The sequence below is a fragment of the Lepidothrix coronata genome, unplaced genomic scaffold (assembly GCF_001604755.1).
Source record: "Lepidothrix coronata isolate B3197 unplaced genomic scaffold, Lepidothrix_coronata-1.0 Scaffold208, whole genome shotgun sequence".
Lineage (NCBI taxonomy): Eukaryota > Metazoa > Chordata > Aves > Passeriformes > Pipridae > Lepidothrix > Lepidothrix coronata.
This window is the reverse complement of record NW_016690388.1, coordinates 759696-774908: the sequence shown is the minus strand read 5'-3', so window position 1 is coordinate 774908 and position 15213 is coordinate 759696. Positions and strand designations below refer to the sequence as shown.

General features: G+C 38.5%; 1 protein-coding gene across 1 annotated transcript in view; it reads left to right on the top strand.

Moving 5' to 3' along the window:
- LOC108506150 (potassium voltage-gated channel subfamily KQT member 1-like) overlaps positions 1-15213 on the top strand; it is a 474960-nt gene that overhangs the window by 254496 nt on the left and 205251 nt on the right. Inside the window, exons 12-14 of the mRNA XM_017832838.1 lie at positions 6919-6994; positions 10557-10651; positions 11647-11687. Coding sequence (XP_017688327.1) covers positions 6919-6994; positions 10557-10651; positions 11647-11687 — 212 coding nt within the window. The remainder of the gene's footprint in view (positions 1-6918; positions 6995-10556; positions 10652-11646; positions 11688-15213) is intronic.

Below are 15213 nucleotides of genomic sequence, written 5' to 3'. Positions count from 1 at the left end.
TGGTTACTTTAGTTCTCAGAGACAGTTCAGCAGATGAATTGTTTTTCAAGGACAGTTGGGCTCCCAGACACAAGAGCATTCTGTAGTAAGCTTAATTACTCATTTTAATTATGCATTTTAATTAGCAAGGGACTAACACAGAGCTTTTCTCCCACTTTCTCAATGAACCCACTTTGTAATATTACAGAAGAAACTTGTAACTGAAAACTCCAACTGTCTGTGGTTGAGAAAAACAACCTAAAGTTCAAGGGCTTTTCTTCTTTGTTAAATCACATTCAGTGATCAGGTTGCATCTACCTCTGATTATTTTCAGGAGCTTTCTACTTACTTTATTTGGTTCATGGACAGCATCAAGAAATAACCCTGGCTGCTGCTTCTCCCAGTGGTGTCTCCTTTGCCAATATATTTTCTTGGCAGTTGCTCCCTTTAAATGGTGTCCTAGTTCTTCCTCTTCTTGCAGGTTCTCCTCAAAGCTGTTGCTCTGTCCCTGTACTATCTTCCCTGCCCTAATCCCTAGGGGCACTGCTGTAGGAAATCTGCTTTCTTTCTCATTCACTTCAGGGAAGGCCAGGTCAGAGAGGCAAATAGAAGCAGAGGCAGTTGCATTCTGGAACAATTTCAGGGGCAGCAGTGTACATGGTGGGGAATGGGTGGAGATAGCAATTGCCACAAAATCTTCAGCAAAATAACCAGATGCCAGAAAGCAGCCCCCCCCCAAACATGTCACTTCTGTACTGTTTCCTACTTTGCCTGAGACTGTACCTGCTGAGGAGGGATTTTCAGAATCTGCAGCATTCAGCATTCCTTCATAAATTGAGGCTGTCAGCAGACCTTGATGAAGCCAAAAAGGCCTCCAGGCTGCTCAGTCTGAGAGAAGCCAATCCTAATTTATTTATAGTTGTGATCCAAACATGGGCTTGAAAAGGTTCAGATAAGGATATGGTTAAAACAGAGATGAGGTAGGTTTAAGGTGGGGTTGTGATTAAGAATAAAGGGAAAAATAAAGTTGTGCCAACATTTTCTGAAATGTTCCCTCAGGTTTCTGTGCAAATGGCATCTTATATAATTTCCATCACGTAAGTGATGGAAAGTCTCCAGAACTAGCTGTTCTTTACAAGTCTTTGATGAAACATTACAAGACTGGAAACCTCTTTTGTTATATTTATGTTGTACTTCTCTGCTACTGCTGGCTTGGGGTAAGCTCTGGAATCAGAATCATTGCCTGACATTTCTTGGTGTTTGCATGTCAAATTCAACCTGCAACCTTGTCTTAACTCGTGGTTTAAAATGCTCAAGGCATTTTGTCTGGCTTTGCTTAGCCGAAGGCAATAATAATTTTATTTTCATTTATTGGGAGGAAGACGTATTTTTTTTCATTTGGACACTGTAGCTTCCCTCAGTTTTAAAAACACATTATATAAGCTGCTTTTCTTTGTGATGAGAACCATCACTCTTCCACCTCTATTCTCCCTCAATAGAAGGTCAACATAGTGTGTTTTACTGCATATGGACTAACTGCTGCATCCTTCTGTGATAAAGTCTGTAATTTTATCTCATGTAAGATTTATCTTTTCCCACCTTTCTTATCCTCCAACAAATTATTGGTGCATGCTATACATATGACAGGATAATTACACGGTTTAGCTGTGTGTATATATTTGAATAAAGATGATATTCATCTCTGCTAAATATTGCCCTCCAGTAGCTGTGGAAATCTGCAGGTTCAAGGGGAAATCTCAGCTCTGGAAGTGAGTGGTCTGTGCTACATGCACCTGCAGAAAAAAAGGTACCCTAGGATGCCATCATTTCACATTTTGTATTGATTCTGGTAATGCTTTCAGTGCAAATGAGATTTGCTTTATATATTACCTAATAAAATATCGTTTGATATAATTGTACACGTTAAAAAAATAAAGTTAGGACTGGGAATCAATGTTCTTCCCAGAATCAGAAGTGGAAAGCGAATACTCTTAATCAGAGGTGATGGGAAAACAAAAAGGCAGATGGAGAGCTGAGCTTCTCAGATAACTTGTTTACATTTCAGTTGCCATCACTAATCTAGTCCCTGTTTGTGCTGGCTTAGAAACTAGTGTCAAATGAGCAACTCCAGAACTGGTGATGCTGTATGTTACTCTGAAAAGGAGTTATAACATTATCCAGTGATCAGTATTAAAATAGAGTTAGTATGACTTTATATATATTTTCCTGCTAAGCAATCAAAATGTAACAAGTGAATGAAGCTCAGCAGTAATCCAAGTACTGTAAGTGTGTATCCTCAAACCAGTTTTGCAAATTGGGACAGAGAGCTATAATTGACCTTACTGAAGTGGCCTTTATTTTCACCAGTTCATGATCAAAGTAGTTACGTTACACTGAATAACTCTTCTAATTCACGACACCTGAATAAATGTCAGGAAAACCAGCCTGGAATGCACGTTCCACTGTCTGCAGCCATCCTGCAGCACAGCTTGAGTAAAGTCCATCCCCCTATCCATACACTGAAGTCCACTCTAATGATCTAGAAGTGTTTCTGGACTGAAAAGTACATCACACTGATAACAGGCTTGTTTGTAAACTCGAGCTGTGCCTCAGCATGGTCTGGAATAGCTGTAACTCTGCCTGGGTTTAGGGTCCATTTATTTATCTCTTTTTCACTTAAAATATTCCCTGGCTGTTCCAAAACACATTAAGCTGGAAGTTATCAGACGCCACACAAAAGAAGAAAAAGAGTACATCTGAACTGGCCAACACAAACTTTTAACAAACAGAATGGTATATAAAAATAAAATTTAAAAAAAAAAATTCTGTGAATAGTTTCTAGAGTTGCTTTGGATTTCATCATCTCTATTTCCTCCTCTGGTTCAATTATTTTTAACTGAAAAAAGTGTTTGGCTTCTTTGGTTTAAGCTACTGCCTTTCTGCAGCTAAAAACAGAAAAGAAGTCTTAAATACATTCAAGTGTTTTAGCTAAAAGTAAGACCTTTCAGTGCTCTCTGAACCCTGAGCAGAGCAGCAAATCAGGGCTGTGGTGCCACCTTGGCATACAGCTGTCCCTCCAACCTCTTCGTTCACACAGGCATACCCAAAACCTGCAGAGGGGAAGGCTGAGTCAGCAAGCAAAGAGGGGTCCCTTTCTCCCTCTCCCTCTAGAATAGTTGCCAGAGTGTTTCTCAGCATCCCGTCAGGGTGGGGACTGCATGTTAACATCGGTGTTCCAGGACCACCACCTGCTCTTCTTTCCTCTTCCTCTACCACAATGATATGACAGCCCAGGAGCCCATAAGCCAAACTAGGAATAACTCATTTTAAATAAAGATAGGTTTGACTGCTTTTAAAATGGAATATGCTGCTAAGAAATCATTTAGCAGAGAGGTAAGGAACACGTGCTGCTTTGCAAAAAGATCCAAGGCTGGGGTCCTACTTGAAGACATAGTTATAGATGATGTCAGTATCATTTATATATTATTTTAATACAGATTTCCTGGTATCCATTATAGTTACAGATGTTACAAGCTTCCATTATTAATTTTTTTATGTGCTCATAACTTTCCCAAACCTAGATCACTTCTGTTCAAAGGTAATTTTGTTGTCCTTTACAAAGTGTTTCGGCGGGGGGGGGTTGACAAAACCTTCTTACCTGTTGTTTAGGTTAAAACATGGGAAAGCATGCCATTGCCTGTCAATAAAACTCTAATTATACTCTTTTGAGCAAAACATACCAAAAAAACAACCCACCAGTTACCACTCAACAGTGACATCCCACCTCAGCATGGACCCCATCCTTATAAGGTCTAGAGTTTATGCCTTGGTTTATGAGTAAAGCTTTTTTAAAACAATTTAAATAATTTTTAATGTACTGCAGAGCATGTCCTAGTGTGTGTGTGTGCCACTGCCCTCTGGTGCACAGCGGCAGGAGAGCTTGGCTGCTCCGTAGGGACTGAGGTGTGGGCACCCACCCGCCCATATTCCTAATTAGGGCAAGTGCTCGGGCCCCTACTGACTTCATGGGGGAGCTAGAGCTGTGAAAGTAGTTAAATCTTCACCCCCGTGGGAGTTAGGAAACATAATACCCGTAAAGATCTGTCCCTTTCTGTCTTATGTTGGTAGAAAATGCCACATGGAAAGAGTGTCCAAGCATGGGGCTCACCCCCTTGTGTTGTGGTTTCATGAGTTGCACATCTCAAAATATCTGGGAGATTCACTGCAAGTGGTGTTGTGATCCTAATGAGCATTACTAAGGCATGACCTAAAGCATCTCTGCCCTTTTGTTCTCTCCAGTTTTGTGCTTCTGGCATGTAACAGACTGACACCCTTAAGGGTGAAAGGGTTTTCCCTAATCCAGTGTTTTGGGATAAAATAAAAGGTTTAGCAGGGTAAATGCATTGGGCTAAATGCAGGGATAATGCAACCTAGTCAGTAATAGTTGTAACTGTCCACTATGGACATCAGTGACAGGAAACCTGTGAAAATCAGCTAAAATCTCAAAAAATGTCTAGGATCAGCTATGCTGCCCCAACTCCCTGTAAGGAGGATAGTTCTGCTTGCTATACAGAGCAGGGTGCTTACCTCATCTAGAGCTCCTCCCTGTCACCTAGAGCTGCTATGCTCCTTGTGGATTTATTGAGGCAATTAAGATAACACAGCCACTCTCAGTCTATGGATTTGTACCTTTTCATGCTATTTTTCCATTAAAGTCAGATTTCAGGTATTTCTGTCTCTCAGTGTAATACTAGTGACCATCAAATCTCAACAGTCACTTCTTTTTCAGAATTTGCTCCCAGTGAGATTAGTGTGAATTTTGCCAGTTGGAACATGCCAATATCAAGTGCTTTTGAATTGTAGTTGGGTGACCTTAGCTGTATTTCACAAATAAATAGCTTTTCTCTCTAAAAATGCAGCCTTTTCAACTGTGCATCAAGTTCCAAGACTTAGTCTCATGGTTTTGAACATTTAAATTTGATAACACAGTGGAAAAAGTTCTGTAGCCCTGATTTCTGCTGAGGGAGGGTAATTAGGAGGAAATGACTGCCTTGGTTCGTTTCCATCTCTGACTTCTTTAAGCTTTTCTATTTAAGTCTGTTAAACAGTGCATGAACCACCTCATATGGATAAGCCTAATAAAAAAAACCTCTCAAGTATATATATGAAGTTTCACATAATTTATAAAGAAATTATTTATTGCTAGGGAATAATTTTAAGCTTTTATCTTAACTCGTACACAGGGGAGGTAGGCTAAACCCCAAACCGTAAGTTGTGATTCTTTTCTAGTTATTAAAAAAAAAATAATAATAATTGTAGGGGCTGACAAAGATTTCTCTGATATTAAGGATGTGCCATTTACTTGCCATTTGCAAGTAAAATGTCATCTCCATTTTAGCCACTGGCCACAGGAGCTCAGCTGGGGCCCTGAATGCCAAGCTGAGAGCTTTTTTTCACCATAATGAAGGTCTTGTAGGGTAAACTCCAATCCCTTTGATAGGTTTACACGAATGCAAAGATTTGTTCTTTGCAATGCTGTTGATGATATACAACAAAGGTAGTCATGCTCACCCTGCACTGTCTTCTGTGTGTTTGCATGTGTGAGTGTATTTATATGGATATGTGCATGACTATACACAGATAAATGAAATGTGAGGATAAATGTAGTACAGACACCTGAGTTTCACACCTATCTGTGCATGTATCCAATATTAATCTGGGGTTGACATAGAAAGAGTCAGAAAAAGCCCCTGAAAGCTTATTTAAAAAAACGTTCCTGAGGCTCTGGTATCTCACCCAGTCAGATGCACTAATTTTACCGAAGAATAATTATAAAATGAAAAACTATGCTTATTCTTAAATACAATCCCTGCTTGTTTAGTTTTTATTTGCTTCACTTTGAAATAATACACTGTAATTGTTCTACTTCTTAAAAACTTTATCTCTAAACTGTGGCACCCAAGTAGGTGGCCTAGCTAATACTTCCTTTTCCCCAGCCAGATAGACTGGGAAGAGGCAGCAGACTGTGCCTTCAGGAGACTCAAGAAATTTGCTGGATAGCTTTCCTTGGGTTATCATCACATGTCAAAGATGATGTCCATACAGAGTGTAGATTTCCTAACGATGCAGCATCCTTGGAAAGAAAATTTTTCCTTAGTTTACTCACTTGGTGTGAATAAAGAAGTCCATGGGGAAGGAATCAGTACTTTAAGAAAATACTTCTACTTACAGTTACCACATTCCTGCTTTCTCTCTACCCTTTCAAAATTCACCATAAATAAGAGGTTGTAGTAATTAATTGCCAGCCAAGTGTCTCAATTAATGTTCTGCAAGTGCAGTATCCTCTGGGTGAAGTGATACAGCTAAGTTATATTATGTCCGGTTCTGTGTTTGAATACCAGTACAGACAACCACATGCACAGACACGCGCACGTGTGCCAAGAGAGAGTGTTGTGTTCATTTTATTTTTTTTTAAGATGTGACACTTCAGTTTTTCTTTCCTTCCTAGAGAGGTCGAAGTCCTTTTTAAAGGACTTAATTTCTGCGCAGTAGAGCTCGTGGGCAAACACTAAATGCAAAATGAGGAAAGCAGTCATGGTTCTAAATACATTTCACATTCTTCAAACTGATGCCAGTTGTACTCATTGACAGTAATCCTGTCTAATCCCTTCCACATGTATTATCTTTGTACACCTGCTTTCATTGTCTCACTTATCAGTCCTTAACACTTAGAACCACAATACACAAGAAGGCAAAGCAGCAGAACAAAGTATATATGCACACACAGTGTGCTATGCTACAGCTTTGCATTGTAGACATAAAACATATTTGTAGATTTTGGTGCTTAGAGGCAACATCTTCCATTAAGACTACTTCCATTTTTCCTGCTTCCTCCCCCCACACCAACTGATGTATGTCTGTGTTTGTCTTTCTTGGCAGATTAACTGAAGCACATCGAACAGCTGTAAAAGTCATCAGGAGAATGCAGTATTTTGTAGCCAGAAGAAAATTTCAGGTAAGCAGCATGATTAATCATAAATACAATTGCTGTAAGCTTAAATATATGACATAGAAAGTGCTCTCAGAGTGCTCTCAAAGTCTTTGTGCATGCAGCACTAATAAGTCAAAGGCATTCTTTAGGTTCTTGGCCTCATACTTACCTTACGCGGATTTTTTCATGGTGTGGGCAAAACCGTCAACTATCCATGGGTATAGCATGATACAAAAACCTGCATTTGTGGAGTCAGTGTGGTTATTTTTCACTTCTCTTTTCTTGCTGCATTTGTTTCTTGGTGTTCTGTTCGTTTTACTACACTGACCAATACTTAACCTTCTACTAGAAGAAGTGAAGAAAACACTCTGCTGGAGTGTCTGCAAGAACAGTGTTACTGTGCACACTGATCCACGCTGATCATAATGACTGGTTAGAGGATGCTCAGTTGTGTGCTGTGGATGGCTGACAGATCAATAGGCCTCACTGATGAGTACTATGCTGTGTAAAGTTGCTTTCACATTTGTGACCCACATTTCCAAATTGGTTTCCCAGAAAAGGACATCATAGGCCGTATTTTGTAAAACTGGGGAGCATTGGCCCTCTGGGAATTTGCCATCTTTATGGAGGGTTAAGTTAATTTTCTCGTTCAGGTTACAATGTTCTCAGACTAAATGTACTGCATTGGAAATACTGTTATATTTTGCCTGTTTACTGAGGCTTCTTATGATAAAACTTTTTTGGACTGGGATTCTGATATGATTGTTCTCACCACCCATGTGCTGGAAATGCCATGGAAATGAAAAATTAACTTCTGGACTGATTTTCAAAGCCCCTGTTGTTTCCATTTAAGATTCTTGCTTTTTTTGTCTGAGAGGATCCACTGCAAGCTAATGAACTTTCATAATCCTTTTGAAGAGGTTTTAAAAGCATAAATCAAGAACCTACATTTCAGGGAAGTTTGATTAGAGCTGAGCACTTAATTGCAAGGGATAAAAGTCTGAGATAAGCTCACAGCACTCAGAAGACTCTGAATTATGGCAGACAGAATAGCATATACATTTCCCAAACTCATGCAGACGTATGTTCAGATGACCCTACCTTTTGAAAGAAGACTAGGGGAAATCAGTTTATTTAACTCGGAAAAAAACCAGGAGAACAGGATTATATTGTAAATATACCAGAGAGATAAACAGTATGGGAAATTAAAAATAAATAAATAAAAAAAAATAAAGACACCATTTCTCGAAAATAAAATCAGTTTATAAATTATTTAGGTTAAAAATTAGTATATTTCAAACCACCAGAGACCTAATGTTCTGGGGCTGTCAGCCAACAGCGGTCCTGCCGGACTTCACAAAATGAACTTGATCAGTCCATGGAGAGAATTCTGTGAGTTGGTGTTAGTGACAGGGAAAAAGAAGATGAAGGAATGATCTTCTGTTTCTTTCTTGGGGCCATGAAATACAGTTTATAGGACTCCCTATGCTAATTAGATTTTGGAAGTTCAAAGCTGGGTAATATTATTTAGAGTTTTGCATTAGGAGCTCTAAGCACACTGAATGTGGACTACTGAGCTCAAATGGCCAGGATTTGGGATTATGGGCAGAATGGAAGTTAAAGGAGTTGCTCAAGTTCTGCATTTACCACACTTCCCTGGAAGGCAATTGCCTCCTGGCTTAAGTTGTATTGTACTAGCATTTTCTAATAAAAACATAACAAGAGATTGGGCCAAAGTTTGGCAGGACCTTAGATGCTCAGATCTAAAGCTTTATAGGAAAAGAGGAGATACAAATGGTGAAAGCTGGAAGGATATTTTTACAAAGCTTTAGAGAGGACTCAGACAGATTGCATTGTACAGTACTTTGCAACTGTACAATTCAGAGCTGATGATTTGGTAAAAGGGATAACAGATAGAGGACTTCTTTTGGGAGAGAAATTTCATTACAATTGAGTAGAATTAATTATGCTCATAGTAGCCCATGGGGGAGAGGGGAGTGCAAAAATCCCCAGCACATCTAGGCTCTGTGCCATGCATCGTGTTTAAATAGAGAGTGTCCAAAGGAAAGGACAGAGAATTTAGCCAAAAGGCTCTCAAAGCACCTCCACTAGTCAATCTGAAGAGTGATACTGGCACTGTTTCTCGGGGTGAAGACAATAGGCTGCTTTTCTGGCCAGAAATAGTGATGTGTCAGCGTCTGCAAAATGTGAAGCTGGGGAAGCGAAAAAAAAAAAAAAGGCGATAAACTGAAAGCTGAAACCTCCCTCCCCCCGCGAAGTATCTCCTCTCACAAATGCACACAAATGTGCGCACACACACACTACCAAAGCCACGAACTCTTCTGAAAGTAATAATGCAGGTAAGTGCTGAGTGCAAGGAAGGCATTTTGTTATGAAGAGCTTCTCCTTCTTCATTCATTTCACAGGATTTGTTTCCATTCCAGTTCCATGCTTTCGTTTGAAATTTCTAGGATCCTGTGGCTGCCTTCCAAGCATGACTCCAGCACATACTGTAGGTGTTCAATGCATGTGTGCAGTGGTGCATGCTAATGGCTCTGGCTGAAGCTGTGACAGAGTGGAAACAGACAACAAGATGACTAATGAGCTGTTTTCACTAATTTCCAATTACTAGATTTGCAGTTTACCTTTGCTTTTTTTTTTTTCTTCTTTTCTTGAGTCAGAGCCAAAGGGAAGACATCTTGCCCCACATTTCCCATAGGGGTTGGTATGGCTCTCAAAATGTTGAAATTTTCAAAAAGACATAATTTGTGTTTATTCCACCACACACACATTGATTTTACTTGCTAAAATTTTAGCATGCTGCACTTTTTATAATCACATCACTTTATGCAAATTCTCTAGACTTGTTTCAAAATTCTGCCATAGTAGTTGCAGCAAGAAACCAAAGCTTGGCAGAAGCATCTGGATTCTCATTAGAATGGGAATAAAGCTGGGCAGATGGCAGTTTTTTCACTCTCTTGCATTTTTTATCTGTCCTTTTTTATTTGAATTGCACTTTTTTTTCTGACTTCGTAGGTATCATGAAAGACAAAGAAGCGCAAACAAAATCCACATGCAGCAGTCTTCTGACTTATGCAAAGCATCTGTCTTCCCAGTTCCTTAAACAGCAATATTTCTGTCACCAGACATCTTTAGTCTCTAGAGACATGTGATTCTGGGTCCAAATGTTATGAATTGGGCCTGTTCCTGTGGTTCAGTCCTCTGACATTATGATTATCATATGGTTTTGGAATGAGCCAAGAGATACCGCACATGATAGTCTTAGATAATTATATATCTTGGGTTTGTGTTTTTCAAATACACTGTGAAGGTCTAATATTTTGCTCAGTATGAAGTAACATGAAGACATGACTCTAACTGACAGTAATGGGAATCATTTGGCTCCATCTCCACAGTAAATATGCACTCCTACAACAGCTACATATTTTTTATTCATTACAACAACTGTTGCAAAATGGCAAGCAAATAACCTCTGGAAGATAAAAAAAATAGAATGAAGGCCCATCTGAAATAAAAATCAAGTTTAAACAATACTTACCTTTCAATCTCTTGACTCTTTTCACAGCAAGCTCGGAAACCTTACGACGTCCGCGACGTGATCGAACAGTACTCACAAGGACACCTCAATATGATGGTTCGGATAAAAGAACTTCAAAGAAGGTAGTCCCTGTCTACCTCATGAAATATTTGATTTCTCTAGTGCCAGCTGGCTTTAGGAGAGATGCGTACTTAATGAACAGTAATTGTCTGAAATTGCAAGCACAGCGGGGAGCACAATATCTAGAGGATTTAGCTTGGAGTCATTTTTAACCCTTTTTATGACCAGGCTTACAATTGTCCTTTATTCTCCTCTCCTCTGTCTCCAAGTGAAATTAAAAGAAACGAAGGTGCATGCTGTGAAGTTTATAGTATGAAGCAAGTTTTTCTGTCCTCTCCTTAGAAAAGGAAAACTCTTCAAATAATGATTTGTCTTTCTGTTCCCACTCTCTGGTTCTCCACAATTGAGAGAAATCTGGTTCACTTGTGTTTCCCTCTCTATCTGGAACTTTTCCCTTCCTACATTCCTCCATGCATGTCCTTTCTCTGAGTTTCAGATTTGCAGCTGAAATATTTTGCCACAAAACTATTCCCTTCTGTTTCAGCACAAAGTGCTTTTCTCTTTACGAATTAACACTGTGGACTGGGACACCAGAATGAACTTCTCTGACCCTTAAATTAAATGAAAGAAAAAAAAAAATCCTGTTGAACGGAATCTACTGTGTCAACATATATAGATGTTAAATCTGCCTGTATGAGATTCAAGGAATAGTTGCAAATGTTATTAAGAAGCTATTCTGTTTGTATAGTCTTTGTTATTAGATTATATAAGACACAAGAGAACTATGTTTTAGTTACAACTTGAAAGTCTAAGAAATATTAGTACTCAAGAAAATAACAATAATAATATGGTTTGATTTTGGAGAAAAAACTCTAAAGAACTAAACTGCTGACTGTATATACAGAAAGTCATGCTAGTCTCGTGTTTTTACTTGTTTTGGTTTAGGTTTAAAGCTACTGTAAATTCTCATGTAAATTATGCTCCCATGCTTTTTCTAGCAACAGAGTTTAAGTTGCTTGGTAATTGCACTGCTGGTAATTCTCTGTTTGCTTTTCAGGTTGGACCAATCCTTGGGAAAGCCAGGTCTTTTCCTCCCAGGTATAGTGACTGCATTTTATGTAAAATTATTAGCTTCATAAGTTTGTGAAAATACCATTGGCTTCAGATTTATAATCCAGCTAACTGTGCATTAATATAATTCTGTTAATAAGCTTTGGAATGCCTATGTAAAGATAAATATGTTGCATTAGGTGGTAGTGGAGCAAATGGAAAGTAAGAATAAATGTTAGAATGTTTATCAGTGCACGATGAGTTGGAAATATATCACAGGAAATTCTTCCACAAAAATATACTTTCTAAATCTTTCATGCTGGGATTAGAATATATGTTGATTCCACTTAAAAAGGTTTTTTTCCTTTTTGAATGACCTATAGATTTCTGTTCTGGAAAGCTCAAAGGAAGATCGTGGGTCTCACTCAGGAAGAACTGGGGTAAATTTGAAAGCTAGAGTGATAGAAGTGGTATGAAATTCGTCATAAAAAATGCAAGGTCAGGCACAGGGAAACCAATAAAAAAAATCTCATACATGATCATGTTGGTGAACTTTGGCATGTCTAAGAAAAAGAAAGGCCTGGTTTGCTAGTTAATTGTAGGCAAATGCAACTGAATGTAATGGCCATGCACAGCAGTGATATTCTGGGAAAATCTTGTGGTGGGAATCATGGAGATCAGAAACCTGAATGCTTGATGGGGAAAACTGAAAGAAGTGTTTATTTTTTTCCAAAAGAAGTTGACTTCAAATTTCAGGGGCCCTGTCTCGTTCTCTGTCCCTAAAAGTTCAAAAGTGGCTTAGGAACTGAAGCCCCATATCCCCAAGTGACTTTCAGCACTCACAGCCATAAGTGTAATTGAGGGTGGCAAAGTTATTTCAGAGTCTTTAAAAAATTACATATTATCAGAACAAGGAATATATCTCAAAACACCTTTTCAACATCTGACTGCAGCAGAAGACTCAGTAGTATGATCTCCTTTCCCTGTAGCTGTGCTGGTTTTGGACCACAGGAAAATAATCTGTCAGCTCGAATACTTCTATAAATATTTATACTTGGGAATTCATTCTGCAATGTTCAAGCTAAAATTATGGAAAAACTTCCCTTACCTCCAAGAATGTATTATTTGATTTCAAAGGTAGCATTACCAAATTAGAACTGCAATTTGTTCTCAAAAAGGCTAGTGTTAGAAACACTTTTTATGAAACAGTGTCTTGTTTCAGAGGAGAGGAAGAATTAGAAGTGTTGGCTGCAAAGAAGCTAATTGTAAAATAATGTTCTGAGAGGTTTAAGAAGCTGAAGATGTTCAGGAAGTTTACTGTCACCAAATCTTGAGTCAAAATGGTCATGGTAACCACTGGGAGGGTCTTAGGTAGGTCTGTGGATTTGAACAAGTATTCAAGTGTTGAAAAGAGTCTAAAGTACCGAGGAAGAGCCATGGGGTTGTGCCCATGATTGATTCATGCATGATCCACCTGTAGACCTGAAGTTACACAGCAGCTTCCTGCAGAGATAGCCTGTAAATACAGCCCCAGATGATTAAAGTCAAAATCTGTCACACATTTTTTTATGGTTCATTATAACTTTTTATTGAAAACTCTTCCTTTGATTTACTATGAGAAAAATGTTGAGCTAGGCTCATCTTCAGAATTCATGATGGGAAGCCTTACTGTGGGAAGTATCACAAGACTTCTGAGTTATTTGGGAAAACCATAATCTGTGCTCTGGAGGAGATTATGGCATCCGTGTTCATACAACTACTTTCCCTTGTTAAGTCTTTTCTTGCAGCATTACTGTTGAATAGCTCCTTTGAGACAGCTCTTTTAGATGCACAAGCATGGTGGCCCTGCTACGAATGATGTCTGCCTCCACAGCATGCCTTAAATGGACTGAATAAATGCTGACTGGGAAAGGTAAAATGGTTGTAAGGGATGCAAAAGCTGTTCAGTTATGGGTTTGCAAGACCAAAACCAAAAGTTAATTGATGTAGTAGTTATTTTATCTAGAGCCTCCACAAATCCAAAAATAAGATAAGTGGTTCCAGATAAATGGTCTGCAGAACTAAATCTGGAGTTACAATTACTCCCAGTGTTATCCAACCTGCCCTTACTGCCAGTATTATCCAAGTGACGAACAGTGATGAGTGGTTACAGTATTTGTCTGTTTGGGGTGAAAACAGACCTCTTGCATTGCCCTTCTCCTCTGGCAAAGGAGTTCTTTCTGAGTTTTCCTCAGAATTCATGGCTAATTCTACACTGAAGATGTATTTTCAATATGATACTTACACTTTTCCAGGCATTGCTAAAAACCTCATTTGTAACAATTATGGGTGTTTCCGCCAGACTATGTTATTTTTGTATTGATGGCAAGCAAAAGAGAAATGACAATGCAAACAAAATTAAACTGCCAAGGAGAAAAACATGAGAAGAATTTTCCTTTTGAGCTCTTTTTTTTCCCCCTGTTTTATTATACTCCCATTCAAAGAATCTTAAGGTCTGATTCCAAGCCTGTTGAAATAAATGGGAGTCTTTCCAGTGACCTCAGTGGGTTTTGGATCAGGCTGTTGTTGAAACCCTGTTGTCAACTTTGATAATATAAAGTAATTGCAGTGTGTCTATAGTATTATTACCTTTCAAAAGTGAATGATGTCATAAAAGATCCAGAATCTGAATTCACTGGAAGCAATTATTGTTATTTTTCAAGTTAGTTTCTCAAAGATAAAAAGCACTAAAAGCTGTGTTAAAACAAGATAAGGATACAAGAACAGAATAAAAGCCATGCTGGGTCAGACCAGTCCTGACTCTGATGGAGCCAAAAGCAAGGTTCTTTGGGAAATGTGTAAAAAAAAGCTATGCATAAGCCTCTAAGCTTCCTGTAAGCTTTCAGCCATTTGCAGATCAGAGACTTCCTGACATGGTTTCAGTGCATACAGTAGTACAAAATAGTGTGTTCTCAACACACTTTCCTAGAGACCCCTATAAACGTTTAACATGAGATATTTTGTAAAAAGAATTTTTACAAAATGATTACAAAAAAATGATTTAAGTTTTACATACATGTATGGTGAGAAATTCTACCTTTTTGCTTGTTTTGCTCCTGGTACCTAGTAGTTTTCTTTGAAACTCCTACTATCAGGAGTGGATTTAAAAAACGTTAAGATAATGGAAAAATTTTCCGAAGACCTGAATCCCATTGTTATGGGCATACCCAGAAGACTGTGTCTTATTTTCATGGAAAGCCTGTCCCAGTGTTCCCAGGTGACACAATTTTGTAAGATGACACACATTCTTGTGATAATATACATGTTAATAATTTGAAAGTGTTGATATAGAGGCAAAGCACATATTAATAAAATTATTGAATTAACAAAGTAGACACTTATATAATGATACAAATAAAAAGAGCATAATACTTGACCTTCACTACACATAATGGAGTTAACTGCTTCTGATTGCAATTTTTGAGACTTACTATAGCTTTTCAGGGGCAAAGGTGAAGAATAATGCCAAGGTAAAACAAAAGGTCCATTCTTTGGATTCAGAAAAGTACACAAAAAGCTGATATTTATCTGCAGT